Below are 22,738 nucleotides of genomic sequence, written 5' to 3' on the forward strand. Positions count from 1 at the left end.
AGGCCGGCCTCTGCTCCTCCCCCGACTCCACCCCCCGTACCCCCAGCCCGGCCAGAACGGCCCCCGGGACAGAGCGACGCGGAACCCCCGGGCGCCTGGGTCCCCAGCATGATCCTCGGTGAGTGGGCTCTGCGGCTCCAGGCTCCTGGGTCCCTCTCAGTAGGTCGCCCCCCAACCTCCCGCACCGCGGTGACTGCGGCCGCCCGTCAGCGACCGGTTCCCCCCTCCCCCTTCATCTGGCTCCACATCTGGGGCCCCCTCCTTCCCCAAACTACCGCTTCTTCTCCCGGTAATCCTGGGAGTGGTAAAGGGGGAGGCAGAGCCGAGTGAGACCCCAGCCCCACAATGAGCACATTGCGTATTCATGAGCCTCATGAATATTATATGACTGTCTACGAGCGGCTGGGGGAGGGGGCTGGCCTTGGCCTGGTGGAGTTGAGCGAAAGGTTCTGACCCGCCCCCCCTCCTCACCCCCAGCGCCTTCCCCCACCCTTAGCTCAAACACTCCGACCCCCTTCTGGGCCCAGGATAAGAGGGAAAGGAGGAAGTGGGGGGGCGGGCGGGGGGAGAAGATGGTGGGTGTAGCTTCGAGGTGTGTGTGGTGGGAGGTGGGAACCTGAGGGCTGAAGATAAGGGGTCTGGGGAGAAGCAGGGGTGGAAACTCTCCATCCCAGGGCCCCTGCGGCTCGGATCCTGCCTCCGCAGGATCCTGCCCCAACACGCCGGGACCTGCCCCTCTCTCTCCCAGCTCTGGCGGCCCGGGCCCTTCCTTCCCGGCTTCTTTCTTCTTCCTTCCTCCCCCACCCCACCCCCACCCCTGCCTTGGGCGAGGGGCACCAGCAGAGGAAGGGGCAACGGAGAGCATCAGGACGGGGGAGGGAGACTCCCGCGGGGCCCCGCCATCCCTTCAGCCACAGCCACCCCAGCCTCATGACCTACATGGGAAGGGAGCCCCGAGTGGGGGAGGAGAGGACTCTGAAGATCCAGCTCCAGGCCCTGGCCTCCACAGTAGTCTATCGACGGACTGCTGTGCTCTGTCCTCTGACCTCTGGTCTCTGCCCTGGACAGGCCGGTTCCTGGGCCCTGTTTGTGATGGGAGACGGCCCACCAGCTCAGGCACCTGTGGGCTCCCTGCCCCCACCGGACACCTGGCTCCATGCTGGCGCTCCAGGGCTTGCCTGGCTCCCGCCTCAGCCTCTGCTGGTGCCTCCTTGGCTCTTGTGCTTTTCTTCTTTGGCTTGACCCCTATTGACTCCCACTAGGGGTCTCTCTCCCCTTCTGCCCACCTTCTTCCATCTCTTTCTCTCCCCTTCCTGTATCTCCTCACTCTCACCAGTCCACATCTGCCTCCCTCCACCTGGCACTCCATCAAATCCATTAAATGAAAGAGCCAATGGAGGCACGAATGACTGGTTGCTTGCCTTCCTTCCCAAGAGGATCTCTAGCAGGGAAGAGACTCCCCTCCCATCTAGACAATCCCTACCCTTGTGTGACCCCCACCAACACACTTGGTCTCAGGTCCCCAGAGCACAGGCTCCACATTCTTCCAACCTGTGCAATCCCCCACACCCTGGCCCCACCCTGGGCATGAACCCCAGAGGCAGCATCACGCTTGTCTGGGATAGGCCAGTTGGAGCTGTGCTTCTCCTGGTCAGTAGGCCCTGGAGAGGACTTCTGCTAGTACCAGACCAAGACCCCACCACAGGAGGAATGCCAGGGGCCACCAATTGGACCCCCACCACATCTCCCTGAGGACAGACACTGTAATTAACTCCCTCCTTGTGCCAAGCCCATGGAGCAGTGGGAAGCCTGGTGGGCCACACACCTTAGCTCTCTTAGACAAGGAAAGAAAGAGGGAGGAAGCTGCCAGCTGGGCCTGAGGCCCATTCTAAGGTTTTCATGTTCTAAATGCTGAGGTCCACTGAAGCTGTGTGTGGGTGTCCTCCAGGCGAGGCCCAGCCTGCCTACTCAAGAACTAGTCTGTGGGCCCAGGTTTAAGGTGGTGATTCTGGGCTCAGGTTCCCTATTCTGAGCTTTTCTTACGCTCCTCTGCAACTGGGCCCTTAGTGTGGTGTTGTGGGGGTTGGGGGCATTGAAGGAGGCCTTTCCAGTCAGGCTGGGGAAATTTTTGCAGGGGTCTTCCTTCTTCCTTTCCTGGCCACCTCCTCCCTTTTAGGCCCTGCCCCCGCCCAATCCACCCCAGGGTTATTAGGGATGATGTTTTGAGTAGTTGTTCATAATCATCCCCTTGTTGCTTTCATCTCTGACTTCAAAGCCTTCCCAGCACTCAGCCTGCCTCCTGCCAAGACGGGGGAAACTGAAGCAGAAGGAGACAGATACCTGAGAGCTGGTCAAGAAAGCAAGATCCAGGGGTTTCAGGCTCTCCCCCACAACCCCCCAGTTTTAAAAATGTCTGGGGTTTAGAAGAGACCAAAAGGCCTGAAGAGAAAAAAATGGATTAGAGAGATTCAAGACCAGACGCCAATCTCATTTCTCCTTTGGCCCCTGAGCATAATTCCCACTTTAATACAGTGTTGACCCCTTGTTTTTCACGACCATGGACCCTAACACATTTGCCACCCTAACCCCAAATCCTCTCTCTGATTTGAATCTCATCCCAGTCTGATCTCCAGACCAACACTAACCCGAAGCCCTACCCTAGCACCCTTCCTGGATCCTGTTCCTACCAGACGCTGCCACTCCCAGAGCCAGCTCACGGCAGACACTCCCATTCTTTGGCACAGGAGCTTCAGGCCCCAGGCCCACTTAAGAGAGTCCAGGGCTGGAACTCCCACCTGGTCAGAGTTTCTGGGGAAGAGAGGAAGGAAAAGACCAGCCCTAAGTGGGATGGAAGGAGTCAGATCTGGCTTGGTTGTGGCTTGGTGCTGGAGGGGAAACCTGAAGAAGATCAAAGTGCCTAGGGCCCAGGTAGGGTGCAGAAATGGACAGATGGACATGCATCCAAGGGACTGAGACCTCACCCCCCTAAAGTGGTTGGGAACAGTCTTTAATAAAGCTTTCGGCTTCTCCCAGCAGAGTTGGGTGGGGCTCTATCTGCTGGAGGTAATTACTCTAATGAGTTTCCCTCTGGAGTGGCCTGTCCCAGCCAGGCCCCAGCTCCTCCCTGCCCTGCCTGACATGGTGTGCACGCCCACAGGCCTGTGCACTAGCACACACATACACACTCCAGTTTGCACTCCACCTCCTCCTCCTCCAAACCCCCCTGAAGCCCTCACCTAACCAGCCATCAGGAGCCCCAGATTTCCTGCTTCATTTCCTCCCGCGAAGCCCTCTTTATATTCCTGCCTTTCCCTCTTCTACCTCTAGTAAAGTATGGTGCCTGAAAGCCCTGTCTGGAGCCAGCCTGCTAGATTCAAATGCCTCACTAGCTGTGTGACCTTGATCAAGTAACTCCCCCTCTCTGATCTGATGGCCGTCATCTAAAAGATGAGGATTTGTTTATTTAGCAAATACTTATTGAGCTTTCTTTGTGGCAGGCCAGCACTGTACGTGGATTTGTTCTATCTTTTCAACAACTCCACAATGCAAGATACCATTGCTCTCTTCTAATAAAGGAGAAGTGAGATCAGGCAACAAGCTCGTCACCCAGCTAGTAAGCAGTGGAACCATCCACAGGGAGGCGTGTATGTACAGTGCCTGGCACACAGTGGACCCTCAGAAAGTGGCAACTGTTATTATTCCCAAGAAGGAGAGGAAAGGACTGAGGCTTGGGCTACCAGACCGAGGGCCCTGTTTCTCCTCACTGGGTCCATAAGCTGCTGTCTGCCCCCTTCCACCCCAGATCTCAATGGAGTGGGAATCTGGGAAAGACTCCCAGGACTCTGGGAAAGAGACACACGAATCTCTAGCTGCCCTCTTTGTTTCCTTACTTCACTCCATCCTTAGTTCCTTCCTCCCACTTCCCCTTCCCTCCCCCCACCCTTGGGCTCACATCAGTGGAAAAGATGAGTTGCTGGTCAAAGGAAACCAAGTGGTGGCTACCTCTTTTCCTCCAGCCCCAGGAAGTACGTGGAACTTGTTCTCCGTTTCCTCTCCTTGGACAAGATGGAAGCCTTGCTCATATCTTTGCTGAATTCAGAGTTAGATTGGAGCCCTTCGGGGTTATGTAGCAGAGGAAGCATTTGCTACAGAGGGTGACAGATCTTCATTGAAATCTCAACCCTGATACTTACAGGTTGTGTAATATCAACCAAGTCTTTGTAACTCTTCCGAGCCTTAGTTTCTTCATATGTCAAATGGTTAAAACCTAGTATTAGCTACCGCATAGAATGGTTCCCTCAGAGATGAAATGTGCTGATACTCAGAAAGCCTGGATATATTTGTTTTCCTGTTGCCTTTTGCGGAACTCACCTCTCTCCTCCGAGATGGGTGTTTGAGGGGCGGGGACCTGGAGAATCCTGAGCCAGGGAAAGGGTCAGGGAGTTGAGCTGCTGCCCTCTCTGGGGCCAGGGCAAGTGCCAGCCCCGAACCAGCTGCTCGGGGTGGGTGCTGGGTGCCGGGGACTCTGGGAGCGCTCAGGTTTCTCTCACCATTCCTGATGCCGCCCGGGGCTCGTTAAGGCTGCCCTGGCCTTGTGTGCCAGGCAGGAGGGGGTGGGCACAGAAGGGAGAAGCCAGGGGGGGAACAGAGAGGAAGGGGAGATGGTCGCCCTACCCCATCAGTCTGCCCATCCCTCTTTCTCCTCTCTCGTTCTCTGTTTTCTGGTCTTTCTGCCCTTGTCCCTAGCGCTGTGTCCAGTTTCTCTGCGGTGTCTCTGTTTCTCCCTCATTTTACTCTCTTCACCTCTCCATTGTCCCCTAACTTCTTCTCTCTCAGCCTCTATGTCCCTTTCCTCAGTCACCTATTCCTGCTTCTGTTAGTCTTTCCTGTTCTCTCTCCCTCACTTTTATCTGCTTGTCTGTCTGTCTCTCTCCTACCCCCGACCCTGTCTCAACCCCAAGGTGAGGAGGGAATGGACATGACTTACAGACCCCCAGCTGCCCTAGGGCCAAGGCTAAGCATCCCACCCTTCTCCTTCAGCCCTTAGATGTCTGCCGCCCAAGCTCCCAGCAGCCTTAACCCCTCTTAGCCTCAGGGCCCTTGGCCATGCAGTCATAGCAGTGGGTGAAAAAGGCAGACCCCTCCAACCTTCCTGGACCAGCTCCCTGCCCCCAGCTGTGCCTGAGCCCTCCCCACCCCCTCCCTCTTGCCTCTGATTCCCCTAATCCCTGCTCCCCCGCCCTCCCCTCTGCCCCACTTTTCCAGGACTCTGATTGGCTGGTTCTACTGACTGGACCTGGGTGGGGGGGGCTGGCAAGGGAGGGGGCAGGGGGCAGAACCAAGGGAAGGGGACGCTGTCAGGCCCAGGCCCCTGGGGGGCCAGGGCCAGGCCACTGCCTGGGGGCAGAGGGCACCAGACACTGAAGGTATGAAAGGGGGCCGTCTCTGGAGGGAGCAGGAAAGGATCCGGGTGGGGGGGGACCCTCTGCCCCAGTGAGGTCAAGGGAGGACGGGGCTAAGCTTGCAGGCTCCTGGGTTTGCCTTTGTTCCTGGGAACCCCTGGTGCTGGCAGGGGGTTGCTGGAGCCATGAAGGGCAGCCAGAGTTCCCTGACCGGTGGACGGTGAGATTGCAGAAGGGAGCTGGGCCAGCAGAAGCCCAGAGGGGTACTTAGGGCCTTGGGGACCACCCCGTGGAGCCTGGCAGGGCCCCTCCCATGGCTCTGGGGGAGGAGAAGGTTTCAGGGAGGGTAGTGGCTTGGCTGGCCTGGACTTTCATTTCCCCTTGGGGTCAGACCCAGGCATTCCCCTCCCAGAGGCCGGTCACAGTTCCTCCTGCAGAGCCGGAGCGAACATTCCGGCAGCGACCAACAGAGGTGCCTGGGGAAGACAGACCAGTTGGGAGAAGGGGCTCTGAGAATGGTCCCAGGCAGCCCGCCTCCCAGAGCAAATGCCACTCGCTGACCCCGGACGTCGACAGTTCATTAAGAATTACAATTGGGACAAAATCATAACTCTTTGGGGAGCCTGAAAGATTCAGCAGCCCTCCTTCAAATCCAGGTCTCAATATTCCCCTCTAAGCAGTGGGATGAATCACTCACCTGACTGTTCTCCCTGGGGTAAGCTTTTGGGATTCCCTGGGGGACAGCAAAACCGGAAGAAGAGAGTAGCCAGGGGTCTGGGACTCCCAGTCCTGCTGGTCTGTCAGGGGCCTGCAGATAAGGCCTGTGATCTTCCTGGGTTTGTAAAACGCCTGAAGGTCTTGGTGGAGGGAGGCTGGAGAAGGGGGAAGTGAAAATCACCCAGAAGGGAAGAACGACAGATCTGCACCCTCCCCCAGGCCCACAGGGCACCTTGCTCCATTGCTCCGGAGCCAGTCAGCAGGGGGAAGTGTGTGTGATGGGGGTCGGTAGCACTTCTGAGTTTGGGGGCCCCATCTGGGGATTGGGACTGCCAGGCTTGGGTGGGGCTCCCAAGAGTCAATCTTCCTGCCCTACATAATGTTTTCTCTGCCCTTTAGGCAGCTTGAGCCGGGCAGGGCCCCTCCCTCTGCTACGGCAGCCCCCAATCATGCAGCCCCCACTGGACCTCAAGCAAATCCTGCCCTTCCCACTGGAGCCGGCACCCACCCTGGGCCTCTTCAGCAACTACAGCGCTGTGAGTAGCAACCTGCCTGCCTGCCTTCGCCACCCTCCCACCACCTGGCTCCTTCTCTCCCTCGGATCCATCCCTGCCTTCTTCTCCTATTCCGTTTAATTCCTTATCTCAGGGCCCCATCCCTCACTTCTAGTCAGTTACAAGCATCGTAGACTTTCTGGTATACCATTGACAACAATATCCATAATAGCTGATAATCGCTGAAGTTCGGCTACGGGCCAGACACTGTGCTGGGTGTTTTATGTGAATCATCTCAATCAGTCCACCATCAAGAGAAGTCATGAGACCTAGACTGGGGGCAGTGATGACAAGGAGATGGAAAGAGAGACTCCACAAGGGCACAGGCAGCCTGTTTGTAAGCTCCATCTCTCTGGAGCCCACTGTTGGGGGGGGCGGGGAGGTTCATGCAGTAGGGCTTGAAGGGCCAGCTAAGTTGTCTAGATTTAATACAATATGAAATAGGGAGACATTATCCATTCTTGAGCAGGAGAGTGAGCTGGAGAAGCAGTGTTTGAGGCAGGTGAGTGGGGCAGGAGGGAAGAGAGCAAAGGCTGGAGGACAGTGGCCAGTCAGGAGGTTGGCCCTGCAATACCAACATTTGCATTGCACTTTGAGGTTTACAAAGCATTTTGCATATTTCAGTCTTTATAGCAACCCTATGGGGTAGCTGCCATTTTACCCTTGTTTTACAGATAAGAAAACAGTACTGACTATAAACAAGGTGCTATCCAGAGCCTGCAGGGGAGCCTGGAGAGCCAGACTGGGCCCATGACAGCAGCAGAGTGAGCAGAGGAAGGGGGAGGGGTGAGGTGTTTCCAAGGAACTGTTGACAGGCCACGGTGACCAACCAGGGTTTGGGAACCAGGGGAAAAGGGAGAGGATGAGTCAAGGATGACTCCCGGTTTCAGGCCTCGGTGACTGAGAGAAAGAAGTTACCTTGCCAGGGGCAGGGGGTCAGAGGAGGAGGCTGGCCTGAGGTGAGGCTGCTAAACTCACTTGAAGACATGGTGAGTTGTGGGCCAGTGGGACACTGAGCCAAAAATGTCCAGCAGACAGTTGGAACGTGGGACCTGGAGTGTGGGCTGGAGCTAAAGGTTTGGGGAAAGTTCAGCTTTGTTCAACTCAAGTAACCCACCATCAAACCATATCCAGGTATGAGCATATTGAGCATCAACTATGCATCAGGCACTGCAGTAAATGGTTCTATCATTGTTTTGGCCACACTGGGTGACTTATGGGATCTTAGTTCCCTAACCAGGAATTGAACCTGGGCCCTCAGCAGTGAAAAAGTGAGTCCTAACCAGTAGATGTTTCTTTATATGTGATCTCATTTAATCTTCATCACTACCCAACAAAGTAGACACTATTATTCCAGTTTGACATATAGGAAGACAGAAACTAAGGCCCTGAAGGAATGTATCTAAGTTGACACAATATGTGCCTAAGGTATGATTTGAACCCAGAGCATCTAACTCCAAAAGAGTTCTCTTTATACCTGCTGTTCCCTCCAAACTCTTCTCAGAGAATCCAATCAACATTTGCATTGCACTTTGTTTACAAAGCATTTTTCATATCTCAATCTTTATAGCAACCCTATGGGGTAGCTGCCATTTTATCCATGTTTTACAGACAAGAAAACTGAATACTGACTATAAGCAGGGTGCTGTGCTAGATATGATGGAGATGTGAGGGTAAATATAACATGCTCCAGTCCTAAAGACGCTTATATTCGAAGAAGTATAGATGTGCATGAAATGATCTACAGTGCAAAACAGAGGAAGGGTTAGAAATATGGCAAAAGAGACAGACACAAAAATTCAATTGAATGAAAAATTTTTTGAGCACCTACTATGTGCCAGGCACTGCACCAGGTGTCAGGGACACAGGACTCAGTCTGCTTGGAGAGCTCACAGTATGGTAGGAAAGATAACAAGTTAGCATTTACCCTATAGTGTGAGAAGAGCTGTGCTGGAGGCATGCAGCTTGTAGGGCAGCCCAAAGCAGTATCAGAAAAGACTCGTTGGATGTGGTGAGGGACCAACTGGAGCTGAGCAGGGGAAAAAAAACAGTGGAGGAAAAAGGGATTGAAGCTGGAGCAGATGACGTTATGATTTGGGCTTTGAAGAGTTATTAGTAGGATTAAAAAAAAAAAAAGAATTATTAGTAGGATTTTAAAAGGGGCCTCAGAGAATATTCCAGACTGAAACAAGGACTAGAAAAGAGCATTTGAGAAACTGCAATTGACTGGGTGTGATTGGAGCAGAAGGTGCTGAAAATACTTTCCCCTCAATCTGCATACCTGACTGACACTTAACCTCATGTCTCCCATCATTGTCCCCATTTATTTTTTGCCACACATCATGCAACATGCAGGATCTTAGTTCCCCAACCAAGGATCAAACCCATGTCCCCTGCATTGGGAGCTTAGAGTCTTCACCACTGGACAGCCAGGGAAGTCCCCTTTGTCCCCATTTTATAAATGAGGAAACACAGACTCAGAGAGGTTAAGTGATTTGCCCAAGGTCACAAAGCTATTTAATCTATTCACTTGGATAATCTCAGGTTTCTGACTCCCTGGATTCATGGTTTCATGGCCTCTGGTGGGAATGAGCCATTTAAAGCCAGGAGCATGGATAAGCTTGGAGAGAGTGTGACCAGGTTTTGAGCAGCACCAACTTTGGCATCAGACTGACAGACTTCGAATTGATGTTCTGAAAGTACTGGCTGTGTGACTTAGGCAAATTTACTTAACCACTCTGAATCTCAATTTTATCAGCTGTACAATAAGAGCAATAGTACCAACTCACAAGTTATTGTGAGAATTGTATTACATAATCATAATGCCTAGCATGAAGTAAGTTTTCAAGGTAAGCTGCTATGATTATTATGTTATTTCTATTGTTTTTATTTTATAGATGATCAGAGAGAGAAAGGTAGTTTGGCCAAGGCCCAAGCCTCGGGGAATACGCAGAGCTAGGCAGTGGTAACAGGAGGAGGCTCCAGCAAAGGAAATGGAGGAGCCACAGGAGGGGGTGGGGACAGAATTGGGTTTTTGTAGAGTTGGAAGCCAAGCGAGAGAGTGTGGCGGGCTGCATCAATAGTGTCAAATTCTGCAGGGGAACAAGGACTGCAGAAAAGCTGCAGACAGGCCTTGGCAGTGGTGTGCAGCAGTTAAGTACAGGGCTTTGGAGTCAGGCTGCCCAGGTTTAAATTCAAATCCCAGTTCAGCCACTTACTAGCTTATGACCTTGGGCAAATTATTTAGCCTCTCTAAACCTCAGTTCCCTCATCTATAAAATGAAGATAATAATAGTACTTACTTCCAATAGTGGTTGTGAAGATTAAATTAGATAATCCATGCAAAGAGCTCAGTCCACAGGCTGGCACATTCCAAGGGCTCAATCAACATTAGATGGTGGTGGTGATATTATTATTCATGGCAGAGCCTCTCCTTCTTTGCTGTAATACTTCCAGATCTCTCCTACTCCCGGTAGTTCTTACTCTTTAGACCCCTCCCTGCATTACTCATCCCTCTGCCCTTGAATATCCCTCACTGTCTCTCAGAGACAGCCTCTCTCTCTCTGCATCCTGGGCCCTGCTTCTCTCATCTCTCAGCCCTAGGTGGAACGGAGGGGATGAGATCCAGAGATGAGAGAGCCGGAATCTCCTAGGACTTATCCAGAAAAGGATAAGGAAGTGTTTGGGGGAGTGGGCTGCTCTGCCCTCCTGGCCCTTGTCCCCCAGTGCTGTCCCCACTCGACCGCCAGAGGGCAGCAAGTGCACGAAGCATAAACCTTCGGGAACGCTGTTTTCCAGCAGGTGGCGGGCGAGGGGAGCAGGTGGGAAGAGGTTAGGGATAATGTCCCCAGCTTGAGGTCGCTTCAGCCCTGGGCGACCCCAGCTCCACCATCCAGAGGAGTCACTAGGAGAGCAGTGCCTGGCACCTGGGTACCTGGGCCCCGTCTCCCATCCCTAGCAGGGGAAGTGACATGTAAAAGGGGCACGGGGGCCGTGTGCAGAGGGAGCAGAAGGGTCATCTGGGGGCTCGAAAGAGAAGCTGTTAGAAGAGCGAGGGTGGAAGGGGTGACAGAAAGGAGAAAGGTCCAAGCTAGAGAAACAGGGTCGGCCATGGGATTCGTAGGGATATAAGCCCCAGCAAGGTCCCCAGTGGAGGAAGCCCAAGGGGGCGTCTGGCCCATGCCGCTCACCAGGACCAGGTCTTCCTGGAACGAGTGTCTGGACATGGACACCCCGTCCTCTTTTCGCTCTAGGCGACCCTTTATCCCTCCCTAGCTCCCTATCCCCGCCCCCGTGCTCGGCCCTCCCACGGCCCCGCCTCTGGGGCGGGCTCCGGGCCGGGCCGGCGCCGCCTCCCCTTCTCCCGGCCGGCCCGGCCGCACAGCCCCGAGCCACCCGGGCAACGAGCGCCGCGTCCCCGGCCTGCCCGGCCCGGCCTGGCTCGGCCTCCCCGCCCGGGTCCATCAACCCGGGCCATGGAGCCGCGTCCCCCGGGGTCCCGCAGGGTAAGCCACCCGGCCCCTCCTCCCTCCCTGGCTCCCGCCGCTGCCGCAGCGCCCCCCCACCCCAATCCCCGCCCGCCCCTGCCCGACTCCCTACCTCTCCCTTCGCCTGGTCCTCGGGTTATCCGGCCCATCCCCCACGACCGGCGCGGCCCTAACCAATCTCCGGATCCCATCTGGCGCCCCCCAGCCTGCTGCCACCATACTGGATACCCCGGCCTCTGTTTCTCAGATCCTCGAGGTCCCCCAAATCTTAAGACTTCTCATCAGGTCCTACACCTACCCTCCGATTGCCAGGCCGCTGCTCAGATCCCTAATGCAGGCTTGACCCCATCTCAGCCTTAGTCCTCTTCCTAGCATCCCTCCCCCACCAGCTTCCACCTGCTCTCTGGACATCCTCTAGCCCCCTCTCTCTCCTATTTCATGCTTCCTGCCCCTCAGGTCTCCCCATCCCCGAAATTCCACCCCCTTCCCCTTTTTGCCTTATCTGGGGGGTATGGGGAAGTGGGGTGGTCAAACATGGGCAGCGGTGCCATCAGATAAAGGGCAATGGAAGGAAATATAATCAGAGCCCCCCCTCGTGTTCCTGATCTGGTTTCCCCCTTCCCTCCCCCTTGCCCTTCCTGATTCATTTTGCCCCAGCTTAGTGGAGCGATTCCCTTTCATGTCTGCTGTTGGAGGGCAGGTGGGAGGGGACTGTTGTGTGGACTTTTCCAGACAGCGTCTAGGCCAGAATCCTAGGGAAGGGGCTCTGGAGTGGGATGGGCTCTCAGAGACGCTGGCCCCCACCCTCCCCAGAGAGCCCTCATCTAGGTCACCAGGGCCTCTTGACCTTGGCCTGGAGCAGCACTTCGGTGGTTCACATTCCACCTGCGCAGGGATTGGGCCCAGGAGCCTTCACCTTCAGCCCGGTGTCTCCTCACTTCCCGGAGGACAGGGTGGGAAGGACCCACATGGCTGGGTTGCTGCCCTCTTCTCTGCTTACCCCCACCCCTAGCTGGTGTTCACGGACTTAAACCTGAGGAGTGGGGTATGAGAAGGAAAAGGCTCTCGTCCTGCAGGGAGGACCCAAGTGGGGGAGGGACTGTTGGCAGGGATGGATGTTGGGACTGTCAACTCCCAGGTCATCCTCAGGGCACTGGTCCTCAGCCACCCTGGGGAGCAGGCTGAGGTGCTGGGTGGGGCACAGACAGAACCCGGGGCCTCTCTGTCCCCCTCTCCTTCCCGCTTCTCTCTCCCTACAGTTTTCTTTGACTTACGTTTCCTGGCCCAGATTGGGTTTCTGTTTGGGCTGAATTCCATTCCCCACCCAGCATGTGAGGATGTCCAGGAGCTGAGGGGATCCCTGGGACAGGGTTGGGGGTCCCTGATTAGAGAGGACTGTCGGCTAGGGGCTGAGAGTCGAGTGCAGTCATGTGTCTCCTCTTTGTGATTAAAGCCTGTCTCCAACTTGGTCTGTCTATCTTTCTGCCAAACACATCGTACATTCACACCGATAAACACACAGCTGAAGATTGCACAACCTGACCATTCATGGCTTCAGCAGAGCCCCCGACACAGAAATGTTGATCCATAAATGATGTACACACAGCATGTGACACGCCTTCACACTCCACCCCTGCACAGATTGATCATAGCCTGCCTAGACACACACAGACACACCCAGTCTTCCCCTGTTTGGCCTTCCCCCAAAAAGGACCCAGGCTTCCAGGAGGTAAAGAGTCACTGAGAGGGGCTGCTTCCAGCCATGGGCAGGCCAGGCAATGGACATCTGTCTGTCAGCCTGGTTATCTGAACCTGGCTCCTGCCTCTGCTACTGCCGAGTGGGGTGGCCTGTTTCACAGGGATGCTGAAGCCCCTTTCTTGAAATTAACCCCAAGCCGCCAGTGAGACAACTGAGGGGAGCAGAGAGGAGCCAGGATGTGTGTGCTTTCCAGACCGTCTTCTTGACCCTGCTCCGTGCTCCTGTCTCTCACCGCTGCCTCCTTGGGAATCATGAAGACCTGGGCATAGGGAGGGCCTCGCCTAAGGAGCTATGGACCCCCCCCAGTCTCCAGCAACGTTTTTTTCCACTTAATCCTAGGAGATAAGGTTTCAGCTCTCATTTGGATCTAAGCTTATAAGAGATCACCCAGTCCTGCACAACCTCAGCTGCATTCCAGGCTCGCCTCTGCCCGGCCACTGAGGGGCCAGAGGGAGGAGGAAGAGCAGGGAGGCAGTTTTCATGCCTCTGGGCCCCTGGCTTCACCCCCTGACAGCAGAGCGCCTCAGAGAGAAACTCCCATCCTCTTCCCTCCTCATGTGAACTCTTGGCAGGACACAGCAAAGACATCTGCTGATCCAGGGTGGGAGCAGAGGCTGTTCCTAATCCCGCCCAGCCCCACAGCCCTGCCCTAGAAGCCCTGTGACCAGAGAGAGGGAGTTCAGAAGATGCCTGGGCTTCCTCAGGCCAGCCAGGCTTCTTAGCTCCCCCTTATTCCCCGTTATTCACTGGAGCCACCTACTCTCGCCTGAGTTCTTTTACTCCCTCTGGAAACTGCTACTCTTAAGAGGTCCAGGGAGTGAGCATGTCAGGGCAACCTGGGGCCCAGAGATGGGAAGCTGGGAACATCTGTCTCCTTGGCTTGGCTTGGTGAAAGGCTGAAAAAGGCTTTAGCCAAAGGCCTTAGGATCTGGGATGCTTTGAGGACTTCCTAAGTGGGCCTCTGGTGGATTAGCTCAGGAAAAAGGTCAATGTGACAGGATTCAATCTTCATGGTATAACAGATGGATGCAGGAGTCCAGGTTCAAGTCCCAACTCGGCTACTAACGCATGCTGTGACCTTGGGCAAGTCACTTCTACTTTCTGTCAAATGGGAGTATTGGGCCAGGGGCTCTCTCAGGGCCCTTCCAGTGCTATGAAGACTGGGCTGGGAGAGAATCAGGGAACCGAGGCTCGGGGCCTTCTGGCCCACTCAAGAGTGGGGAGGAAGCTTGGGCACTTTGGTTCAGCCCAGCTGCTGCCACTGGGGTTATGATGGACATGAGCTTGTGCTGGGGTCCCTGGCTTACCCCAGCCTGCCTCCACAGATGGACCCTGTGCAGAAGGCTGTACTCTCCCACACTTTTGGGGGACCCTTGCTCAAGACCAAGCGGCCCATCATCTCCTGCAATGTCTGTCAGATTCGCTTCAACTCTCAGGTAAGATTCTCAGCCATTCATGCATCCAGTGGGTGGGGCAGGTGGAATAGGGGCTGCGCGGCATCTTGTGGGAGGGTGGGAGCTGGGAGCTCTGGGTGAGGGGTGGGGATTAAGGGGGTCTCAGAGGATACTGCAGGAGGGGCAGGACCGATGGAAGCCCTCCGGAGGGACCAGAGATCTTTCTTGGGGGACTCAATTCAACTCATAATGTTTCCAGACATTCTTCCCTTGCCCTATAACTCCTCCCTCGGGGACTGAGGCATTCCTGCCTCAGAACTTCTTAGAACACAGGTGGCCATCTGCGTCCAGGTGGGAGTGTAGCCTCTGGCCCGCTGGTCTTGGGTGCAGGGTTGACTTGTGTCACTGGCCCCCCTGCAGAGTCTGTGTACCCTCCTTGTTGTTGGTTAGTCGCTCAGTCGTATCCAACTCTTTGCGATCCCAAGGACTGAAGCCTACTAGGCTCCTCTGTCCATGGGAATTCCCAGACAAGAATACTGGAGTGGGTTGCGATTTCCTCCTCCAGGGGATCTTCCCAACCCAGGGGTCAAACCTGAGGCTTTCTGCACTGGCAGGCAGGTTCTTCACCACTGAGCCACCAGGGAAGCCCAGTGCCTTCCTTGGCCTCTGCTAAACTCCTCCCAGCCCCGCTACTTCCCTCTAACCTCCTGCTTTCCCTGTCTCTCCAAATCATACCCAAGGCCTGGCCCCTACTGCTCTCCTATCTGTCTCATGGGAGAAGCCACCCAAAACCTAGGAGTCAGAACCAAGGTATTTGGCCTCCCAGATTATCCCCCTCTGAGGCTCCCTTTTCTGTGAGTCTGTAGGGGACTCTGTGGGGTGCAGGCTCTGAGAGCTTTTGGAGAAAAACAGCACAGCCTCATTCTGCTGAGTAGAGGAAAAGAAAGCATGTTCTATTTCTCTCCCCAGTACACACACACACACACACACACACACACACACACACCATGCTGCCAGACCGCTGCCCCACCCTGCGCTGTCAATCTTTTCCTGCCTATCCACACCTTTTATTTCTACTTTACCCTGTCTGGATGTTCTTATGGTTCCAGGATTGTGTATTCTTAGCAGAGGGTGCATGCAGGGTGGGGGTGGAGCCAGGACCAACTCAGATTTAGACTTCACCTTGACCTTGACCCCAAGAACCCCCTCTCCCAATCCTGGCTCCACTCACTGTGAGACTGAAGGGGCCAGGGCCCAGTGGTAGGCAGCCCTCCCCTGTTTCTGCCCTCCCTCACCCCCCACCCCCACCCCCGACCAAGCAGTTCTGTTTTGACAGCTGTCTCTGCTGCTGTCTCTGTCTCCAGAGCTGGGCTGGGGGCCAGGGTCCTCCAGGGTGTCCACAGAGGCCTCAGGGAAAATGAGACCGGGGGGAGTATTCAGGGTAGAGCCCAGGCTTCAATGCTCCTGGGACTCCCAGCTTGAGCATGGAAACAGCAAGGCTGGACGCTGGGGCCAGGGGACACTGGCGCAGAAAACCCCAGGGCCATAGGAGATGCAGGCTGGCTGGATTGCTCGGCCCCTGCCATTACCCCTGTTGGTGCGAGTGGACTTCCCAGGTGGTGCTAGTGGTCAAGAACCCACCTGCCAATGCAGGAGACATAAGAGACTCAGGTTATGTCTCTTCCCTGGGTCGGGAAGATCCCCTGGAAAAGGGCATGGCAACCCACTCCAGTATTCTTGCCTGGAGAATCCCATGGACAAAGGACCCTGGCTGGCTACAGTCTATGGGGTCACAAAGAGTCGGACATGACTGAAGCAACTTAGCATGCATAGACTGAGTTCCCTTTCTCTCAGCCCTGGACAAGGTGGGAAGCCTGAGTCAGCAGCCAGGCCCTGGGTGAGGTGGTGGGATAGAGCCCAGGCTAGATGGGGACCCAGGTTCCCCACGACTGAGCCCAAGGAATAATCAGGGCTCCTCGGCGTGGGGCTTTACATATCCCTGGTGTGGGGACAACTTTTACTGCAGCCCGCTGAGGCCACCCCAGGATCTGACAGATCCATGAGGAGAACATTCAGATGAAAGGTGATCTCAGATTCCCTTCTCTTCCTCCATCCCTAAAGAGCCAGGCTGAGGCACACTACAAGGGTAATCGCCATGCCCGAAGAGTCAAAGGCATCGAGGCTGCCAAGACCCGAGGCAGGGAGCCCAGCGTCCGGGAACCAGGAGACCCAGCTCCCTCAGGCAGCACCCCCCCAAATGGAGATGGTGCAGCCCCCCGTCCAGGTAAGTCCAGCATCCCCACACCCTTCAGCAGACCTTGTCTCCTCCATTCTGTCCCCACTCCCAGAACTCCTCTGCTTTCATCTCTCTCTTCCTCAGCCCCCCCACCCCCACCCAAGGTGAGTCCTGCAGCCAAACCCAGTGATGCAAAATTTCCATCCTGTCACCCCCACTCCCGCCCCAGCTCCTCTCAGCAGAGTCCCCACTCTCTGTCCTCCCCACTGCCCAGTGACTCAGAGAGGGGCTAGGGTGAGGCCACCTGGCAGACTTCCTCAAGAAAGAGAGAACCATCAAATGCAGGGAGAGGTCCCTTCATCTTGGGCAGAGGAGCAGGGGAAAGAATCAAGATATCTGAGGGCCTGCCCATGGAGGCTCCCCGCTCCATCGGGGAGGACTGAGCCCAGGAAACCCAGGCAACTCCCTGGGTGATCTTGGGTAGATCTTTTGACCTCTCTAGGCTAGAATTTTCTTTCTGGGGACATGAGGGACTGAGACTTGAAGATCTGTGAGATTCTTTCTCCCTCATGGCTGATGGCCATCCTCAACCATATTCCTAGCCAAGAAACTGGAAAGAAGGAATATCAAGACAGGAAGATCTGAGCTACCCCCATCCCAGGATTACCACATCAGATGTCAGTCAGGGCCAACTCCAGGGAGACTCAGTAACCCCATGTCCTCCTTATCCTTGCCTGTCCTTCCTGCCCCATCCTAAGAATGAGAACCGGGAAACAGGTCCCCACTCTCACCACACACACACACACACACACACACACACACAGTCCTCAGGGATGCATGAATAGGGCAAGCAAGTGAGCTGAGTTCTAGCTGCTTCTTAGCCTGAACATCTTGTGTTCATTTGGTAATGTCTCTGTCAAAGGAGGCTGACGATGGTGGTGATGCAGCTAACGCTGCCTGTCTAGCACCGTTCTCAATGCTCGATGTATACTACCTCACTGAGTTCCTGGGGTATCTCTCTAAGGAGATAAGGAAACCTGTCCTGCTTTTGAAAGCCAGGAGGGCCTGTCCAGATTGAGATATGAGTATGCTGTCTGGATTGGGATGGAGATAAAGGATGGCAGAAATGAGGAAGTGAGGGGAAAAAAAAAAACGAGAAAGATCCCAGGATGGACCAACAAATGGACATCTGCAGGGCTCGGGGGGTCCCCTCCCACCAGCCCCCCATCCCCACCCCCACTCCCACCCCCGGCCTCTCCCTGACCCGGAAACTGGATCGGCCACTGGAGCAAGAATGGGAGCGCTTGAGTTTCCCCTGTGCAGAGGCCAGAACCCAGTGCTGAGGACTGGGGCCTGTGCATCTTTAATCAAGCCATGAATTATAGAGCAGCCCACATCCCTGTTTCTTCCCTCTCCGGTTCTGCTGTTTCTGTTTCCCTTTCGCCATGTCTGTGTCTGTCTCTCCCAGGCTCGTCTCACCTCGCTTCGGCCCCTTCCTAGAGTTCTTTGGCATGCCTCCCCAGGGACTGGGCAGGCCTCTGAGAGGGGGCTGGCCGGGCAGAAAGCCCAGGCTGGCTGGCAGGCCTTGGAGGGGAGATTCTTTGCTCCATGCCGCTCTCCCCCTGGCTAGACTGGCTGCCAGCTTCACCCTGGCTGTAAGGGAGGCTGGTGGGTTCAGACCCATCAGCCATTCCCAGCTTATGGAGAGCGAGCCAGGCGTTGGAGTCTCACACCCAGCCTGCAGCAGCTGGACCACACGTGGCTCTGGACCACACGTGGCTCTGGTCCAGGGCATGAGTGTATGCATGTTGTCACAGGGTGGGGACTCCTGGGCCCCTGCCCTCCAGGAAATGGGGGTAGGTCTCCTCCACATAAAGAATCTTCTCCGAAAGCTATCTGGGATGATCCCTATGTTTCTCCCCCAATGACAGTTTCCATGGAGAATGGAGTGGGTCCAGCCCCAGGATCCCCAGAGAAACAGCCTGGCTCCCCATCCCCTCCCAGCGTTCCGGAGACTGGTCAGGGTGCGACCAAGGGTGAAGGGGGGACTCCAGCCCCAGCTTCCCTGCCTGGGGGTAGCAAGGAAGAGGAAGAGAAGGCCAAGCGGCTGCTCTACTGTGCTCTGTGCAAGGTGGCAGTGAACTCCCTGTCCCAGCTTGAGGCACATAACAAAGGTATGGCCTCCCCTCCCGCAGGCCCACTGCCCTGTCCTCAGCCCACTACTGCCCCCTACCTCCCAACTCCGGGGTTTCCAACATGCCTGACCCTCTAAGGCTCACCAGCCTGTCTCCCTCTCAGCATCTCCCTCATTCCTTAGCCTCTTGCCTCCTCAGTTTCCTCCCCACCCCCTCCCTACCTTACTGCTTGTAATTATGACTCTCCCCTGACCCACCTTCGAAAGGGCCGAAAGGGGCTTGGCAAAGCCCCACACCTGATGCAGCCCGTCAGTATTGTCATTGGAAATGAGGGTGTTTGAGGCCTAGCAGGCCTGGAGAATTTTTCTCCACCCCTTGCCCCCTGCGGGCTTCAGGTACCAAGCACAAGACCATTCTGGAGGCCCGCAGTGGCCTGGGCCCCATCAAAGCCTACCCCCGGCTGGGGCCTCCCGCTCCTGGGGAGCCCGAGGCCCCTGCCCAGGACCGAACCTTCCACTGTGAGATCTGCAATGTCAAGGTCAACTCGGAGGTCCAACTGAAACAGGTGGGTCTGAGGCCCTCCCCAGGAATCCTCTGGAGGGTACCTGCTACGGGGGAGGAGAGGGGGAGCTTGGGTGAGGGCATTCCCTCAGGGTCCTCCCCTTTGGTGCCACAGAAGGGGCAGGCCCGGGTGCTGAGGTGTGAGTACCTTGCTCCCTGGCGGCCGCTCCTTTCCCCATGGCTCACGGGCCCCCACCCACTGGTCCTTACAGCACATTTCCAGCCGGCGGCACCGAGATGGCGTGGCCGGGAAGCCCAACCCGCTACTGAGCCGTCACAAGAAGCCTAGGGGCGCCGGAGAACTAGCGGTGAGGCCTGGACGATGGATAATTTGGCCAAAGCAGGAGACCTGAGCGGGGAGGGGAGGGGATGCCGGCCGCCCTGGGAGAGGTGGAGTTGGCCAGGCCACAGAATGACTGTTCCCTCTCCCCTCCCCGCCCTCTTCCCCCTGCAGGGCACGCTGACTTTCTCCAAGGAACTGCCCAAGTCCCTGGCCGGCGGCCTGCTCCCCAGCCCCCTGGCGGTGGCTGCGGTGATGGCAGCGGCAGCAGGCTCGCCGCTGTCTCTGCGCCCGGCTCCAGCCGCACCTCTTCTCCAGGGACCGCCGATCACCCATCCCCTGCTCCACCCCGCCCCCGGGCCCATCCGAACTGCGCACGGACCCATTCTCTTCTCCCCCTACTGACCTGAAACCTGAACCCTGAACCCCCTCCCATTCAACCCCCCCCCCCACCTCCAGCCGGGACCCAGGCCTCCGGGCACCCAGCCCGCCCCTCCTCCCGGCACTCCCTGAATGATCTCTCTCCCTCCCCCCACCCCGAGGTACGGGGTTCCAGGAAAGGGGAGGGGTAGCGGGGGAGGGGGGCTTCAGAAGGGGGGAACACCCCAGATCTCAGGGAACCCCGCCCCCTGCCCTTCCTTCTCCCCTAGAAAAGGGGGGGCCGTCTCACCCCCGAGCCCCCTTGGAGACACCCCCCCTCCCAAAAGCCATGTCCATCCAGCCCTTCCCCCCCAACCTAGCACAAAACGGGGTTCACAAGCCATGGTCGGGGTCCAGGGGGCAGAAATGGATTTTCTTGGCAATAAGCGGACTCTGGGACTCCGGCGCCCCCTACCCCCAAACTGAAGCGCTTCCGTGAACACCCCTGTCCTCCGCAGGGGGAGGGGAGCAGGCGGGATCCTGGGTCCCTCATAAGCACTTTGGTTTTACCGCCTGCAACCTCACTGTGCCCGCCCCGCATCATGCCCCAGCCCAGGTCTAGCCGGGCCCACGGGCAGCACTTGGGGGCATCTCTGGCATTTGGGTGGGACCAAGTAGATGCCCCTATAGACCCATCCCCTCACCTTCTTCCTTCCCAGTCCGGATTCCATTCTTTTCACCAGCACCCATCGCCCAAGGGGTACCAAGGGGGGCAAGGGGTGTCCAGTCCAAGCCCACCCCCGCCTCGCCTTCCGCAAAACTGTGAGCAAAAAGCAATAGAAGCCTCGCCCCCGCCCCGCCCCTTCCCGCAGGATTTGCAGTCTGTAGCCTCCCCCATCCCAGTTCCTAGACCTCAAGGCTGTCCCCTCCCACCAGACACCTCCACTGCACAATTCGGGCGGGGTCGTGACCTTCCCTTCCCCCACCCCCTGTGCTTTCCGTATCGTCAGCCCTTCCAGCACCGACCCGGGAGAGGGACGGGCCCCACTGGCCTTCCCCTCCACATCAACTCTTTCTGCTTGACGATGTAGCAACCCCGGCCCCCCACCCACGTCTTCCCCCTTTCCCAGTCCCTGACAATAAAATCTGGATTCGTTGCCCTCCGTCCCTCAGACTCAGACTCTCAATCTTTGCCTGCTGTTTTGGGGAGCAATTCCATCAGAAGGGGTGTGTGTGTGTGTGTGTGTGTGTGTGTGTATGATGGGGGGCGGGGAAGGGCGCATAGGAAAGAGAGCCAGGAGGAGGAGGGGGATGGGAAAACCGGGCTGGGAGGAGGCAAGATTCGAGTCTTGCGCAAAGCGAGCAATACTCCCCATCCCGCTCACCCCCACTCCGGCCCAGCTCAAGTGTCAACTTGGCCCCGGGGAATCATTTTGAGTCCAGGTCTCGGATTGCAGCCACGGCTGTTGAGAATTCGTCGCAACTCCACCAGGAGGCGACAACGACATGGAAAAGAAAACCGCGGGGCTAAAACGCTCCAGTGTCGTGTCTCGAGGTCCTAGGAGACAGGTCTCAGACACGGTCTCAGACAAAGAAAGGATCCAGACTTTTGTGCCTCTAGTGGGAAACCCACGCCAGAGACACTCAAAGCACGGGGAGATGGGAGGAGGGACCTGGGAATCTGAGCTCTAGGCTCTGCTCGGCTCCATATAAATAGTGACTTTGCGGTTAGTCCTCAACTTCCCCATCTGCAAAATGAGCAAGTTTGGGTCTCTTAAAAGTTCATTTGATTTCATGGATCATCGACTAAAGAGCTGGGACCGTGCTGTTTACAACGATACTAGAATGCGTTCTCATCTGGTTCCCTAAATGGTCTGTAGGACGGGAAGGCGCACTTCACTAGCTGCCTCACACATGACGTTGGGGGGAGGGGTCTCTTCATCTTCAGGATTCGGTTCAACCACACACTCCCAAGAGCAGCCAGTGATTCTGTGACCCCCCGCCCTCTAGCACGGCAAAGCAGCAAGAAGGTCAACAAAAAAACGCCAGACCAGAATCCAGCCTTGACGTGGGCTCATCCTGAGTTGCATCTTCTTTGCTCACTTCCACTTCTCTACCCACTTCCCAGTCTTCCGGAAGAAAGGGGGAGGGAAGGTGGGATGAGGACTGTTAAAGAGGAAGATGAGGGAAATCAGGCCTCCTGAGTTAGTTACAAAGTTGGGGGTGGGAGTTTGCTATAGGTTCAGAAATAGAACCCAACAAGGAATTTGAGGGGTTTTGTGTGTATGTGTGTTTGTTTTGTTTTAGGGTTGATCTAGCTTAAAAAAGAGCCTAGAGATCTAGAAATCTGAGGGGCAGGAGTGGCCAGATAGGAAAGTGGGTGGAGAAAAGTAGGGCTGGATCACATGTGGAGAGAGGGGGGCTGGAAGAAATTTGGGTTAGAGGAGCTAAGATATTAGCATATCCCGCAGGTACCTCAAATCTGATATAAAACTGAATTCATTATTTACCCCCTTCCTAAGCCTGCTATGCTTCCCACATTCCCTATCTCATTGATTAAGAGAACCACTCCCACCTGGAAAAGTGGGCATCCTCCTAGTCTTCCCTCCTTCTAACCCTTTTTCCTATGAGTCATTAAATAAATCCTGCCTCTCAATAACCTATGGATCCTGATCATTGTTGTCAATTCCCACAACCACTGTCCTAGCCAGGACTGGCTACATCATTTGTGGTGTCCAGTGCGGTAAGCAGTAAGGAAATTTCAACAAAGAAGCCCCATATTTCACTAGTTAAAGCCAAATGAGTAGGACCGGAGGCAAGGGAGGAAGTGGCTGAGGTTGGGTAACTGGGGAG

General features: G+C 56.0%; 1 protein-coding gene across 5 annotated transcripts; it reads left to right on the top strand.

Moving 5' to 3' along the window:
* The first annotated feature begins 11 nt into the window (after positions 1-11).
* Positions 12-21,052, top strand: ZNF385A (zinc finger protein 385A). Of its 5 annotated transcripts, none has more exons than XM_020895138.2 (8): positions 12-118; positions 6,519-6,655; positions 14,245-14,355; positions 16,435-16,597; positions 18,481-18,723; positions 19,080-19,249; positions 19,458-19,553; positions 19,700-21,052. In XM_020895138.2, the coding sequence occupies exons 1-8, from the start codon at positions 109-111 to the stop codon at positions 19,928-19,930; spliced, it is 1,161 nt and encodes a 386-aa protein (XP_020750797.2). In that variant the 5' UTR covers positions 12-108; the 3' UTR covers positions 19,931-21,052. The 5 variants fall into 5 exon arrangements, with proteins under 5 accessions (XP_020750797.2, XP_020750798.2, XP_020750796.2 ...); XM_020895139.2 differs by lacking the exon at positions 12-118 and adding an exon at positions 5,320-5,426; XM_020895137.2 differs by lacking the exon at positions 12-118 and adding an exon at positions 5,762-6,117.
* Positions 21,053-22,738: the final 1,686 nt, after the last annotated feature.

This window comes from Odocoileus virginianus, chromosome 24 (assembly GCF_023699985.2).
Source record: "Odocoileus virginianus isolate 20LAN1187 ecotype Illinois chromosome 24, Ovbor_1.2, whole genome shotgun sequence".
NCBI classification, from domain to species: domain Eukaryota; kingdom Metazoa; phylum Chordata; class Mammalia; order Artiodactyla; family Cervidae; genus Odocoileus; species Odocoileus virginianus.

Coding starts and splice junctions, on each gene's coding strand:
- ZNF385A (XM_020895137.2), top strand. CDS start 6,087: ATGAATCACTCACCTGACTGTTCTCCCTGGG. Junction 6,118..6,518: donor ACCTGACTGTTCTCCCTGGG/GTAAGCTTTTGG, acceptor TCTGCCCTTTAG/GCAGCTTGAGCCGGGCAGGG. Junction 18,724..19,079: donor GCTTGAGGCACATAACAAAG/GTATGGCCTCCC, acceptor TGCGGGCTTCAG/GTACCAAGCACAAGACCATT.